Raw genomic sequence first — 16,085 nt, 5'->3', positions numbered from 1 at the left:
CTGCCCAACTACACTGCCTACCTACCTATACTGTACAACCTATTTATACCACACTGCCTACCTACACTGTACAACCCAATCATACCACACCCCCCACACTGCTCAGTACACAATACAGATATCACTATAATAATATATTACATATATTCCCCCTCACCTGTCTGCTCACCTGTTCGTTTCTCTTCCTCTTCTACAGACCACGCCCATCATCTATGGGAGGCCCAAACCCTCCTATCAATCATCTATGGGAGACCCCACCCCTCCTGTCCATCATCTATGGGATGCTCCACCCCTCCTGTCCATCATCTATGAGAGGCTCCGCCCCTCCCGGCCATCATCTTTGGGATGCCCCGCCCCTCCTGACCATCATCTATTGGAGGACACGCCCGTTCATCATCTATGAGGCCCCGCCCTCATCTATGGGAGGCCTCGCCCCTCCTGGCTATCATCTATGGGAGGCCTCGCTCCTCATATCATTCATCTATGGGAGGCCTCGCCCCTCCTGGCTATCATCTATAGGAGGCCTCGCCCCTCATGTCAATCATCTATGGGAGGCCCCGGCCCTCCTTTCCATCATCTATGGGAGGTCTCCCCTGTACATCATCTATAGGAGGCCCCGCCCCTTCTGTCCATCATCAATGGGGGTCTCCCCCGTTCATCTATGGGAGGCCTCGCCCCTCCCGTCCATCATCTATGGGAGGCTCCGCCCCTCCCCTATGGGAGGCTCCGCCCCTCCTGTCCATCATCTATGGGAGGCTCCGCCCCTCCCGTCCATCATCTATGGGAGGCCTCGCTCCTCCTTGCTATCATTTTTGGGAGGCCCCGCCCCTCCTGTCCATCGTCTGTGAAGGCCCCGCCCCTCCTGTCCATCATCTATGGGCGGTCTCGCCCGTTCGTCATCTATAGTAGGCCCCGCCCCTGATCACATGACAGGCCTAATAGGCGCTAATTTATAGTGATATAATTCAATGACGAGGTGTAAGTGTACCGGATACACCGCCTCTGTGCTCCCCGCGGAGTCTCACACCCTTCCTCCCTCTATAGATATAGTTGACGTACTTTGGCGACTATTCTGCGCTCTGTTACCGCCCCCTTTCGGATAATTGTATCTCCGAGCCCCGTTCTCTGTGCCTCGCACGATATATTATTGCTTGTTATGAGTATATTATTGAGTAAAATATTGAGTTTTTCGGTCCGCACGGTCTGTGTTAGGACGGATATGATTGGTTCTAGTACGCGGAAACTCCGCCGCAATGTGCAGCCCCGCCCCGCACTTCCACAGACGAAGCGTTCTCTTCAGAGACACACAGTGACGGGTTCTAATAACGGCCCCACCGCATGTCGGAAATAGCTTGTGGTGAATTGGATCTGTCCATTAATAATTCAAATCTAAAGCAGGAATCCAGAGCGCTTTATCTTGTACTCCTATAGATTTTATTTATTGCGTGTTAGGTTTTGCGCATGCGCAGTGGCACCTCTTCCATGGTGGAACGCATTGCTTCCTGGCCTGTCCACCCACGTGACAAGAAGACGCTTGCGCGATGTCAATTCTTCTCTTGTGGAACGCACTGCTTTCTGGCCCGCCCACCCACGTGACAGGTAGACGCATGCGGACTTCCTGCGCCCGCCCACCCGCATGACACGCAAAGACGGAAGCGGAAGCCCGCGCTGCTTGGTTAACGCATGCGCAGTGTGGCGGAAAGCCTAATGCTGCGCATAGACGGGCAAGTTTGAAAGGTTTGGGGGGAGAGAGCTGAGTGTTGGGGGTTGTCAGTTTTCAGGGTCACCTCACACTGTTAGTTGTGTGTTCTTCAGTTCGGGTGAGTGTGAGGCACAGAGCTCAGAACAGGGTTCACCTGGGGGTCCCCCTGTCAGGCATGTGTTAGACTGGTGGCCCCCCCATGGCTGCCTATCACTGTTGTGTCCCTTTCTGTAACAGTGATGCCAGGTACAATGCGGACAAGAAGATCTCCTTCCATAGAATCCCAGCCCTCCATGTGGAGCCGCAGAGACACCGTGCCTGGCTGACCCGCATACGCCGAGAGCCGGGGCCCAACTTCAAGGTAATCGCATTGTTATATCGGGGGAGGGGTATAGGTGGTCATCGATATAATCGATCGTTCCATGTGTCCAAAAAGATGGAGGGTGCAGAGGTGACCATTCATGTATCAACTTGAGCAATCCATGTGTCTAAAAGAATGGGGGTGTAGAGGCGACCATACACGTATCAATATGATCAATCGTTCAATGTGACTGAAATAATGGGGGTGTAGAGGCGACCATACACGTATCAATATGATCAGTCAATCGTTCTATGTGACTAAAATAATGGGGTGTAGAAGTCACCATACACTGATCAATCGATCGTTCAATGTGACTAAAATAATGGGGGTGTAGAGGCGACCATACACGTATCAATATGATCAGTCAATCATTCCATGTAAGTAAAATAATGGGGGTGTAGAGGCGACCATACACGTATCAATATGATCAGTCAATCGTTCTATGTGACTAAAATAATGGGGTGTAGAGGTCACCATACACTGATCGTTCGATGTGACCGAAATAATGGGGGTGTAGAGGTCACCATACACGTATCAATGTGATCAGTCAATCATTCCATGTAAGTAAAATAATGGGGGGGGGGGGGTAGAGGTCACCATACATACATCGATTTGATCAATCGATCATTCCAAGTGACTAAAATAATGGGGGTGTAGAGGTGACCATACACTGATCAATCGATCGTTCGATGTGACTGAATCAATGGGAGATGTAAAGGCGGCCATAGGTGTATTAATCATTTATTAGACATTCCATGTCATGAAAATTATGAGGGATGTAAAGGGGAACCATACACACATCAATATGTCGATCGTTCCATACCACTGATCTCATGGGAGGTGTACAGGTGGCCATACATCAATTAATATGATCAGTATAGTGGCTTTGAACAATCAATTGAATGATCGATTGACAACCGAAAAATGCACACTCTTTATTCCATCAGTTTGGCGAGCACTCAATTGATTTTGACTCTGGCATGTCAATCAGCCATGGTGGAACCTTGTAGATTAGTCTGATCAAATGTCAGAGAACCGATTAATATAGGGATCAGTTGAACATTTTTAGGGATCGTTCACACCAGCCCGCATACAGGCTAGTCTACCAAGAAGCAAAGGGTTGTGTTCCAGAAATTGGCCTAATCAATATCCCAATATGGGGAATTAATGAAATTAGTCCCTAAAAATATGTAGCTCAAAAATTAAGTGATAAATAGTGACCGTTGGACAATATAATACGAAAAAAAATAAATATGAGATGACAAACCGTAGTCTGTCGATCTCAAAAATGGACCAACTAAGGGCACTGAGGACTCAAATTGGTATAAAATGTAAATTTTATTGGGCACGTATGCCTGGGAAAGCAAAAATGGGTGGAGAGAAATCAGGGTGGTGTGGGGGACACTGAATGACAATACAGTATAAAAACATTAAAATACACAAAAGCACATGTGCTGTAGGAACTCAAAACATATCTAAACACATTGGAAGAAGCAACAATAAGTGCAATGATAGCTCAAAACGGCTTGTACAAAGAGGCCAGAAGCACAACTAATTGCATAGTGACCCAATGTGTGGAAGATCTCTGAGGAAACTGACGTTGTAGTCGGTGAAACGCGTCAGCGTTTAGCGTCCACCACATTGCACAGCGTGTTACTGCCTGTCCTTGTGTCTGAGGATTTCCGTCCACTCATCTCTGGGCTGTTCCCCTGTATGCACCCGACAAACCGGATGTGACGCGAGTTGGTCACCTCCGACCTGGAAGTCTATCCATCGGTGCTGGTGTAGCTCAATGCACGGGTTGAACGCCTCATTGACGGCACCACGGACCGGACAACTTGGGCAACCGGACCATACCACGGACCTCCGCAGCCTTTATCCCCGACCTAGCGGCTGAATTTATCTGACTCACCAAGTCATTAGCTCATCATTGAATAATGATGGGTGAATCTTGTTTATAATTAGAATTTTAAAATGCTGTATACTGATGGGAGAATCCTCTATAAAAGTGACAGGCAAATAATGAATCCTCTAAAAATGATCGCAGATCAGATCTCTTATGAATCTTTCTTGAGTGATTACTGCCCACATCAGTCATTTTCTTCTTTCAGCCTTGGCCTAAATAAAGGATTGGAGCCTAAAAATATGCTTTTGTAGTAAATAACTTCATGGAAATATTAAATTTTTGCTGCTTATTGAGACTTGTTAGCTATTTATTCATGCAGGCTTGTAAAGTTCTAGAAAGAAAGGTCTACCGTTGCTTCATGAAAAATGAATCCAGGTATCACAAGACATATAGACTCTAATAGATCTTTCCTCTTCTTCCAGATATCAAGTTGCACCAGGGTGTGTTCTAAACATTTTCTTCCAACGGACTTCGTAAAGACATTGACGGGTAAAAGGAATCTCAAGCCCTATTGCGTGCCGTGTATATTTCAGTGGACAACAAATGAGCAAACGGAGGAACCTATGTCTATATTAAAGAAGAACTCTGGGTAAATCACCTTGAATGTAACAGCTTGATATATATTTTTTTTTAGTTAATTGCCAGGATTCTAACAGTGTTAATAGGAATCGGGAGGGTTGCAAAGGGTCCTTTTTTTTTTTTTTTTTTTTTTTTTTTTTCCTTCGTATTACCAAACCCACAACAGTAAAATCAGTCTGTATATGTAGTAAAGCATGCTGGTTATACACACTGTGGAGCCTAAGGGGTTAATCCTCCACATTGTGTCTAAAGGCTGGGTGATCCTGTCTCTGATCCTCCTCCTTCTTTAACTTACACCAACCCATCTGCTGATAAAACAAAGCATTAGGTGTCAGGCTGCACATGCTCAGTTTGGTGTGCATTGCTTTGCTAGTCTTTTTTTTTTTTTTTTTTTTTCTCATGGGTTTTATTCAAACCTGTTTACAGGTCCCAGGAAGGAAAGCGAGGTACAGCCAATATTGGACCTCAAAGCTCTGAACCGCTTGTGTGGGTATGGATGTTCCAAATGGAGTCCATTAGTACGGTAGTGGCCCACATCAGGGGGATTTTCTGGCATCTACCGATATCAAGGCCGCTTAGCTTTATATTCTGATATGTCGGTCATCTGCGCCTCCTCTGCTTGCCTTGGGTGAGGAGCATTATCAAGAGGTCTTGCCTCAGCTCCTCGGGTCTTCACAAAGTGTTGACCCTGGTGTTGGCCTTGTTGCGCCAGCGGGGGATTGCGGTACAGTACCTGGATGATCATCTTCTGCAAGCAGAGTCTCCTACTGCTCTAAAGCAGTGGTCCTCAACTCCGGTCCTCGGGGCCCACTAACAGGCCAGGTTTGCAAAATAACTAAATTGCATCACAGGTGACCTCATTTGCTGCTCAGTGATTGCAGTATTCTAGTCTGCATCTCCCCAAGGTAATACTTAAAATCTGGCCTGTTAGTGGGCCCAGAGGACTGGAGTTGAGGACCACTGCTCTAAAGGACAACCGGGAGATTACTGTGCAGACTCTGCAGGAGTTCGGTTGGAAATAAAATTTCCAGGTATTGGTTCTGTCCACCTGGTTGACTATCTGGTTCTGCTCTGGATTTGGCCTCAGCCAGGGTGTTCCTCCCATGGGACAAGCTCTAAAATCTGCACAATTAATTTTGGCTCCTGTTGCCCAGCAGTCAGTCGTCTTTCAGGACTGGCATGCAGGTGCTGGGTTTGATGGTGTCTACCTTCGAGGCGGTCCTGTTTGCACAGTTCCTCATGATACCTCTGCAAAGAGAGATTCTTGCCATGTGGAGCAAGAATCCACTGTCTCTAGACAATCTGATCCTGTTGAGCTGGGGTACGAGAGGGTGTCTGATTCGGTGGTTTCGCTCTCCCCTCTACAGGATTTTATGAGTAAGACAGAAATCGTTTTTTTTTTTTTTTACTTTTTGTTCTAAAATGTACCCAATAAAAAAAATAATTTTTTTTTTAAAAAAAATATTTCCTTATTTAGGCTTAAATGTATTCTGCTACATGACATCTACAAATTATGGTGTGTGTGTGAGATATATAATATATTAGTGTGTATATATAATTTTAGAACAAAAAGTAAAAAAATATATATATTTGAGTAAGGTAGTAAATCTCAGTAGTAACATATATACATAAAGGTATGCACCATAAATTGAAATAGGCATTTCACTAATATAACCAGTATTACATCCATTATATATATATATATATATATATATATATATATATATATATATATATACCCGACGCTATACTGTAATGGTGGTAATCACCAACTTATAGGGGTACTGCGATAGGGTGGAAGACAATCTGGCACTAAGTGAGTCTGTATCTGGGAGGGTCAGGGACACTGACATTGCTAGTGACAAAAGGTGCACCGAATGGAAATGTTGGTGCCAAAACCGAAAATGCAGGATGCACTTGGCTGAAAATGACAGTTTTAAAAAAAAAAATGTTATATATATTATAAAATTGTATTCCACTTTTTATTAATATCATGTATTAAAATAAATATGAATTTATCGGCACCTTTAGTGCAAGAAAAGCTAAATTAAAATTGCATTCCTTTTAAATTCTACGTAACGTATGTCTTCACACTGATCCGTTGTGGTGTTAAAAATCCTGCTTGCTGCATTGGTCAGTTAAAAAAAAACAAAAAGGCACCTCCCTATTGAAAACGCAGCAAGAATGCATCCACAACGCACCCTTGTTGCATCCTTGATGCGTTTGAGTCACATGACCTATGAAAAACGCACCAGAAACGCAGCAAAATTGCGTGCATTTTCAGCGCCATTATCGGCACCTTTTTTCTCTTATCGGTAAAATTCCTGATTTAACACCATTTTTGGCCACCGAGATTTTGGTGCATCTCTATCAATTATAGCATAAGTTGGCAGGGGCATGCGCCCCAATCACGTACATGATTGTGTCTATACCTGCCGCAGTATATTTACTGTGAGCAGTTGGAAGGTGGTAATCCAAACTACAGCTTTATGTAAAAATAAAAGCAAACACCCTTCAACACTAACTTTTTTTTTTTTTTTTTTTTCTTTTCATGTTACTAGGTCTGCAAAAAACACTCTTCAGCCTATTTTGCCTTCACAACCCACAGTCCAAAATAGCAAGCCATCCCAGCCAGTGGATACAACCGCATCCATTCTGGACCACTGTTATGACCTTCCCCCAATGACAGACACTGAAATGCTGCACGCGGCTCGAGAAGAGATAGCAAGGTTGCAGCAACGCAATGCCGCTTTGGAGAAAAACATGTTCTTCCTAGAGCGGTTTTCCACAGACCCAAGCCTTATTAACTTTTACACCGGCTTTAAGGATTATTCCACCTTCAAAGTTGTGTTCTCAACATTGACTGAAACAGAAGGTAGCTCAGAGAAATGGAAGCAATGCCAACAGGAAGGGAATGCAGGTTTCAAAAAGCAGACGTTGGCTGAATATGAGACCTTGCCACAGATTGACCAGTTCTTCTTGTTTTTATGTAAAGTCCGGCAAGGATTTCATGATAAAGACTTAGCGGTTCGTTTTAACATATCACAAAACCGGGTTACCAGGATTGTCCTCACATGGGCTCATTATTTATACCTTGTCCTTGGAGAGATACCACTTTGGCGTAGCCGTGAAACTGATTGCCAAGATGTGCCAGAGTGCTTCAAAGCTTCCTACCCTCGCGCCCGGGTGACCTTACATTGTGCCGAAATTAAAGTGCAGACAAGTAATACGGACAGCACAAGTTCTCAGATATACTACAGTCATGCGTCTTACAAGGGTTTACTTGGCATAGCACCCCATGGAGCTGTGATATTTATAAGTCCCCTGTATTCTGGCTGTGCATCAACAAGAGACATTACAAAGTCATCTGGGATCTTGGATTTGTTAGAAACTGGTGACAGGGTCATCACAGATAAAGATTTTGGTATACAGGACCTGGTGGAATCTGCTGGAGCATTTACAGTCGTCCCCCCAATTATAACAGCCGCCCTGCCTCGTGAGTGCCGTGAAGCTACAGTCATGTTAAGTCAACCTTCAGAAGATCAAAATACCATGTACATCTTGGCATCATCTAATGAGCAAGGTCAAGAAACCTTAGTAGTGACAACCTCCACAGGTGTAGAGGATGCAGTTGTGGAATTAGACCAGTCAGGGGGTGAGGAAGAAATGGTAGAGGTTATAACTGAAGAAAAAGTGGTGGAAGAAGTGGTGACAACGTCTGACCTTGTAGTTGAGATTTCTGATGACGAGGATCCCAAAATGGAGACAAAGGAGGCCTCAAACACACCCAGAAACAATAAAAAAGAAAAGCATGACATTCAAGAACAGGTGGTCACTTCTACTCCACATTCTGAAAAGCGCAGAGAAGAACCCACAGGACAAAGCACTGATATAAATTCCCTCGCTCGTCTAAGAATTTGCATCAATCAAGATATTGACAGAGTTCGTCAGTATCATCTTTTTGATCATGTTTTGCCATTTGCCTTAGCAGGCATAACTAATCAGCTCTGGGCAGTGTGTGCTATGCTGACCAATATCAATGGGTCACTGAGCTAGAGTGGACTTCTCTGAGGGGGAAAAAAAAAATGTCTTATACTGGGCTTTGCATTTACTACAGTAACAAGCTTCTTTGTTGAAAAATGTTTTTGTTGGCTTATGTTGCAGGCGCAACCATGGAACAATCAACCTACTTTAAGGGGAATAAATACTTGCTTTACAAGCCTTAGACCCTGTTCACACCTGAGCGTATTTCAGCTCGTAAAATGCTCATCTCTGAAGTCTCAAAACGCCCAACAAGGAAAATTACATTCATTTCAATGGCCTCTGTTCACATATGAGCGTTTTGTCTCCTGAAGCAAAACGCCTGAAGCTCAAAGTACATGAGCTTTTTTTGGGCAGATTTCAAGCATTTTGTTAGATGTCAATGGCTGCCTCCAAAAATGTCTGAAAACGATATGCTCCAGTATGAATGGAGCCTCAAGCCCCGTACACACGCCTCGATAATTGGCCGTGAATTTTCGGCCAACGTCCGATTGGCCGATTTTCGGCTTGTTAGTATGATGCTTCCGACAACCGACCGAAAAAAATCTGGTGTGCAGGCTATAAAATTTTTGTTGGCCGTCAACACAACAGCCGATTTTCCGTCAGTCAGTACAGATTTCGGCAAACAAAAATCTGATGAGCAAGACTGGGCATGCTCAGAGAAGAAAAAACACACGAAAAGTAAACCAGCACATGACCTCACTTCTGAAGTAGATTTTTGTTGGCCGAGAAAATTTGTGTGCAGTCTAGGCACATTCCAACCAACAAAACACCACTCTGGACAAAAGTCGGGCGATCGGTCGGCCGATAATCGTTGCGTGTGTACGAGGCATTAGGTGTACACTGCCATTCTCAGAATTCTAGCAGCCTACTGAGTTTCTGCCAGTAAACGTTGGGCTGCATTCGTACATGCATTTAGCCATGGTGCAAATCCCAGTAGCTCGAATTGCTGTGGCTGACAGCTTGTCATTACTATCTGGATGCATCTTTCACACCCAGCAACAGGAATCCATTAGATTCCTGCTGCTTGTATTTGCACCCTGGTTATGCAAATGCTGCCTCAAGCACTCCTTCAGCACCACTGTGATTGAGGTGACCACCCCAGAGAATCTAAGAAAGGCAGATGAAAGTATTCTTAAAGTGTTTCACTTGACAACAGGTTCTCTTTAAATGTCTACATTTTTATAATTGTGTAAAATAAGTAAGAAATAACAAGCCACATCAGGCTAAATTATTTTATTTTAAGTTTTTTAATTTAGGTTTCTTTTCTTGTGTGCTTTGTTTTGTACTACGCAGCTAGTGCATGAAATACACACCTTTTTGTCAAAGTTAAGTGTACATAAATCAAGTGATGGGCTCTCTGTGCAGAATAACCTTCACTAAGTTTCTATATGGTTCTCCCCCAAAAAAAAAAAAAAAAAAAAGGCTCCATATAATATATATACATATCCTATTATTTTATTTTTATATTGATGCTTAAAAAGTATCTTAAGGGCACTATAACCCTTTTTTCGACTAAGAGGCAGGTATGGTCAGAATCACCAACTTAAACATATATTTTCTGAAAAGTTGCAGCTCCCAGTAAATACAATATTTGATTGCACCTAAATAAAAACTAAAGGCACATTTCCACTGCATGGTACGGCTCGGTTTGGTGCTTTTCCACTGCATGGTACGTGTTCGAATGGTTTGGTACAGCGGCGCTTTTCCACTACATGGTACGGCTCGCTTAAACAGTACCACCTCGGTTGGGGTTCCAAGCGGGCCGTACCTATACCATATCCCACAATCCTTTTCATGCAGCCTAGATTGTTTGTCACTACTAGCCACTGATTGGTCAGAGAATCGTTGTAATCCCACCCACTTACTACTTTAGTGAAACAGCAAACCGAGCCGAGTAGAGCCTATACAGTGCTGAAACGTGCCGACTCGTACCACGCAGTGGAAAAGCAAACCGAGCTGAGTAGAGCCTATACAGTGCTGAAAGATGCCGACTCGTACCACGCAGTGGAAAAGCAAACCGAGCTGAGTAGAGCCTATACAGTGCTGAAACGTGCCGACTCGTACCACGCAGTGGAAAAGCAAACTGAGCCGAGTAGAGCCTATACAGTGCTGAAACGTGCCGACTCGTACCACGCAGTGGAAAAGCAAACTGAGCCGAGCTGGGCCAAGTAATGCCGAGTGGAGCCGAGCTGGTACTTGCAGTGGAAAAGTGCCATAAGAGATGCTGGAACTTGTACACAATTTGTGGATGTCTATGCACAATGAAAGTAGAATTCAAGCCTAAACCTAGCTTGTCTTAAAAATGTTCCTTCCTCCTAACACCTTGACTAACGTGTGTATAAAAAAAAAAAATAAAGGTACACACTTATTTTCAGCCCTCTTCAGTCCGATTATGTGACTACCTGTGTTAGCCAGCTGCGGCTGCAGGATAGGGGAGAAAAAGCTCAACAACAGTTAGGAAATCTGGGAGCAGTGACATCACTAATAGGCTCCCATGTCCCAGTCATTGTTTGCTCCCTCCTCTCCCCTGCAGCTGCTGCTGGCTGACAGGAGTTAGATCGTCTGCCAGGACCAGAACCAGCTGAAAATAGAGGGGTGTGTAATAAAAAAAATATATATATATGTGCGTGTGTATGTTTGTATGTACATACAATTTTTTTTTTTTTTTTTTTTTTTACACAAGTTACTCAGCATAGGTGTTAGGCTGTGGGAGGGAACATTTTTAAGACTAGGTAGGAATTCTGCTTTAACCTCCCTGGCGGTATGATTATGTCTGGAATTACATACCAAAAGCGGTACAATTCTTTTCATGGAAATTTGGCGTTATGTATTATAGGCCTATAATTCTTAGTAATTACTGACTTAAACCTGACCAAAACAAGAGTCTAGTAGACATCCCAGATGTGATCAATTTGAAACACAAACGCATGAATTATAATCGAATCAATAATATTATTTTATTATTTAATATATAATATATATAATAAAATTATATTATTGATTAGATTATAATTCATGCATTATATATTATAGATATGTGTGTGTGTGTGTATATGTATGTATATATATATATATATATATATATAACGCATGAATTATAATTGAATCAATAATATAATTTTATATATATATATATATGTGTGTGTGTGTGTGCATAATATATATATATATATATATATATATATATATATATATATATATATATATATGCATATATATATATGTGTGTATATGCATATATATATATATATATATATATATATATATATATATATATGCATATATATATGTGTATATGCATATATATATATATATATATAATATAAAGTGTGTTTTGTGCAACGTTTTTTTTTTTTTTTTTGAATTTCCCTCCCTAGTTCCGCTCCCATGCAGCATTGCTGCTGCAGGGAACGGAACTAGGAAGTGATCGTACCGACGGAGGGACGGAGGAGCGGCGGGACTCTCGGCTGGCGGTCGCAGCAATGAGAGATCATCGCTGGATCGCCAGGAGAAGGTAAGAGAACACCGCTGCGCTCTCTGCAATCCACCCCGAGCGTGACTCGGGGTTACCGATCCTGATATGAAAAATCAACCCCGAGTCACGCTCGGGATTACCGCTAAGGCGGTTAATGTACCAGCCACAAGCACCAAAAAAAAAAAAAAAAATGGCTATATAAAATCAGATAATTCGGTACAGAAGGAAAATCCAATTCCCAACACCCTCACCCTGGCTGTGGTGCCGTATGGATTCCCTGATATCACAAACAAGATAAAAATATTGGATAAGATATCATAACTGCTCATAAAACACATTATGCATACAGCAATAATTACAAGCTCCAAATATTAAAGCAAATCCCTGGTTTCAGTGCCGTATAATTCAATGCCCTTAGATGCTGCACAGCAAACAGACTGCTTAATTCACAAAGCATGAACTTCAGAATAAGAATCATCTAAAAAAAAAAAAATTATATATATATTTTCAGCAAGTCTAGTGAGAATTGACATTACCAGTCCCATGACTAACCATAAAGATCCTTCTGCCTGGTAGGAGCTCTGTGAATCCAATCTAATATAAAAGATAAAAAGAAATGTATTTCCTCTTTTTTACAATCAGATTGGTTTAACGCCTACATTTTTTTTTCGATGGATTGCCACAATCCACCTGTGCTGCCTCAAGAACTTGGGTGCAGGTTTGTGAAGACACCACTATACCCCGATTACATTCGTAAAAAAAGATGGTTGTACTCTGATGACATCATCTTTTAAAAATATTTTATTTAAAAGCGGAATATGGACACTGGGACCATAACAGTTCTGCCAATAGACTGCCCTACTCTGACATGTTTCCTCCCTCTCATGGGGCTTAGTCATGATGGAGGGGGGGGGGGGTGTTTGAGGCATTGACAGTCTATGCGGGGGACTTTTTTTTTTTCACCTATTTTTACTTGCATAGTATCTTACCAAAAAGAAAATGCTGCTTTACTTCTATGTATGTCGGTATAGCCTCGCTTTACTTATACTTCCTCTTTTCTGTAAGCTCGAAAATGGATGAATTTTCCTGCTATGCAGAGGGGCTATTGCGTTAATGTTGACCATACCTACTCCTGTTTTAACTGTGCTGGCAGATCTCATCACTGGTTTTAGGCAGACCACCTGCATTTCATGTTAGTGGAAACACAGTTGGTCCCCCTATCAATGGGACAGATTGAGTTTCCTCTCATTTCAAATTGTTCAGAGTAGCTTCTGCCCGAGACCTGATCCAAACAAATTATTGTTTAGGTATGATGTGTGAAAGGGAACACACACCAAAACATTATTTAATGGGGTTTACTCAAAGTTCACAGCAAAAGTGGAAATTCAGACTTCGTTGTGAACATGACACCTACAAGTGAAGTTGTAAATTAGGTGCCCAGCTTTTCAAGCTCCATGGCAGGTGACTTTCCTGGTGCAAAAAATGCCAGAATATTTTCACAGGAATGCTGCCATGGATTGGCAACGTGGAAGGAAAATTAGGGTAAGTATTTGATACGTCTTCCTGCTAACTATAGCCGAACTCAAAACCAAGAGTCAAGCAGGGATTGAGGAAGTATCAGGAATTCACATGCAGCTCCAAGATGAGGGGTTATTGTACTACCCCCCCCCCCCCTTCTATCTTATGTTCTTACTTCTACAGAAAGCACTCAAATGTAAGACCTGGCTGAGAATCTTTATACATAAATATTAAAATTATCTACTTAAGACCTATAAGTGCTAGGTCAAGACCTAAACTAACGCATTGGAGGGTGATGATTTGCACCACCTCTACTCACAGCTTTATAAATTGAGGTCCATTGAGACATCAATCGTGATGTGAACTATAGTTTTTTTTCAGGGCGATGATTGAGGCGGTGCTTTGCACTGTTCTTTTAAGTGAAACGTAATTTTTGGCTTTTGAAATGAGGTCATTTTAAAGTGGAACTAAAGTATAAAATATTAAACTGGGGTCAAGCAGACTGGTGTTGCAGGAGAGACATGCAATGTCTCTTCTGCTAAAACAAATAAAATAAACCTACCTACCTGCTCCGTCTTCCATAGAATGTACACAGCTGTGTATGTGCAGTGGAGTTTACATTTTGGCACAACGCTTATGTGCTGAGATGACTTCAACTCTTCTGTATGTGTGGGAGTGGCATCTTCCCGCACCAGCCAATCAAGATGGTCAAAGACTGATGCCAGGAAGAAGATGCCAGTTAAGGCCAGTACACACGAGTCGAAATTCGGCCGGGAATTTTCGTCCGACCGATCTGCCGATTTTCGGCTTGTTAGTATGATGCTTCTGACAACCGACTCCGACTTTTCGGCCAAAAAAAATCTGGTGTGCAGGCTATAAAATTTTTGTCCGCCGTCAAAACATGTCCGATTTTCGTGCAGTCAGTACAGATTTTGACAGGGAAAAATCTTACGAGCAAGACTAGGCATGCTCAGAGAAGAAAGCAAACCAACACATGGCATCACTTCTGAAGTAGAATTTTGTCGGGCGGGAAAATTCGTGTGCACTCTAGGCACATTCCAACCAACAAAACACAACTCTGGACAAAAGATGGACGACCGGTCGGCGGAAATTCGTTGCGTGTGTACTAGGCTTTAGGAACAAGGGATCCAAAAGCGTGGGATTGTTTAAGCTTAGGTAGGTATTCTGTACTTTGGTTCCACTTTCAGTAAGCACTTTTTTATTATATTTAGCTGGCAGTTTACTTGACTGCTTAGCTTTTTGTCTATTACAGCAGCAACAGATTTTCGTGCCCTTTTCCAGTATATGCAATGGTTGTGCTGAAATATACATTTCTGTAAACCTTTAAAGTGAGCCATAGCAAGCATATAGATCTAGTGTTGTCGTTACCAACCTATTTACTGAGACATTTACCTGAAAATCAATTTTCAGTGTGATCTTGATGTATTATCAGCTTTTTTGCTCCCTATTTTTATGATAAAGTTTTATAGTCAAACCTGCAGCTTCTCCTACTACTGGCTCTGTCATACAGTAGAATCTGTATGCTTGCTGAACAACTGCCAGGGGAAAAAAATTAGCTATCTAAGGCCCCTTTCACACGGGCAATCCGATCCGCCTGTCAGTTTTTCAAGTGGACCTAAACGGATGCTCCATGCATCCCTATGGGGCAGCGGGTGTCAGCAGAAACATCTCCGCTGCTATCCGATCCGGTCTGTGAAATCCGGACTCATGGAAACCCTATTTTCCATCTGTCTGGAGGATCGGTTTGGATGAGAACGGACAGGCAGTCTGTTCTCATCTGATCTCCCCATAGAGGACAGCGGGGATCTGACACCTCCATCTCTGCACACAGAGCGGAGACGGAGCTGTCATCCGCCTGCTCAGTGGGGATCGACGGATAAATCCCGCGCTGAGCAGAACAGACTGTCGGACGGTGCGCCCGTGTGAAAGGTGCCTTCCCCATATACTTTACATAACCGCATTGAAGTGCAGTGACTGTGTTCCATTACTTAGCAGAAAGTACCTAATTCATACATAAATTCCCAATAGAGATAACCTCTTTCAATAGATCAATAAAAACTTAGCACATAGCTTTTGGTTTTTAGCATACAATCATTAGTGATTAACACTGATGTTCAATGTATAAAAGTACTACTAGTTTCCCTTTGATAAGATGTCATAATTAATTTGATAAATTATGCCTTCAACATACTGGAATTTTAATCCTTCAATACAACTGTGCTTTAAACAATACCTTCCAGATTAGGGATATGGTTGCTACTCTGAGCTCCAGGGCTGTCCCTATGCTTGGAATGCTACTTAGTGAACCTAACTAGTCCCTATATAACAAATTAGTCTTAGTTCACATCTAGAATTTGTCTATACCTTTTTATGATTTTTTTTTTTTTTTTTCTGGGTTCATGGGAGGAGAGTGTTTTTTTTTTTATATCCCTAATTCAAATCTACCCTACTATGAAAAAGCAGACTAGATTGATCCAGG

At 42.5% G+C, this 16,085-nt stretch overlaps 1 protein-coding gene across 1 annotated transcript; it reads left to right on the top strand.

The window, feature by feature from the left end:
• Positions 1-1,686: 1,686 nt before the first annotated feature.
• LOC309569934 (uncharacterized protein) lies at positions 1,687-8,619 on the top strand. Its single transcript, XM_082275927.1, has 3 exons — positions 1,687-2,063; positions 4,392-4,558; positions 7,110-8,619. The coding sequence occupies exons 1-3, from the start codon at positions 1,902-1,904 to the stop codon at positions 8,602-8,604; spliced, it is 1,824 nt and encodes a 607-aa protein (XP_082132053.1). The 5' UTR covers positions 1,687-1,901; the 3' UTR covers positions 8,605-8,619.
• Positions 8,620-16,085: the final 7,466 nt, after the last annotated feature.

Source organism: Pelophylax lessonae (genome assembly GCF_965119305.1).
Source record: "Pelophylax lessonae genome assembly, chromosome: 13".
NCBI lineage: Eukaryota > Metazoa > Chordata > Amphibia > Anura > Ranidae > Pelophylax > Pelophylax lessonae.
The sequence above is the reverse complement of the archived record's forward strand: the minus strand, read 5'-3'. Positions and strand labels throughout refer to the sequence as shown.

Bases quoted from the DNA above. Each gene is read 5' to 3' on its own strand.
- LOC309569934 (XM_082275927.1), top strand. From the start codon at position 1,902: ATGGCTGCCTATCACTGTTGTGTCCCTTTCTGTAACAGTGATGCCAGG. The intron at 2,064-4,391 runs GTAATCGCATTG...CTCTTCTTCCAG, and splicing joins AGCCGGGGCCCAACTTCAAG to ATATCAAGTTGCACCAGGGT. The intron at 4,559-7,109 runs GTAAATCACCTT...TCATGTTACTAG, and splicing joins ATATTAAAGAAGAACTCTGG to GTCTGCAAAAAACACTCTTC.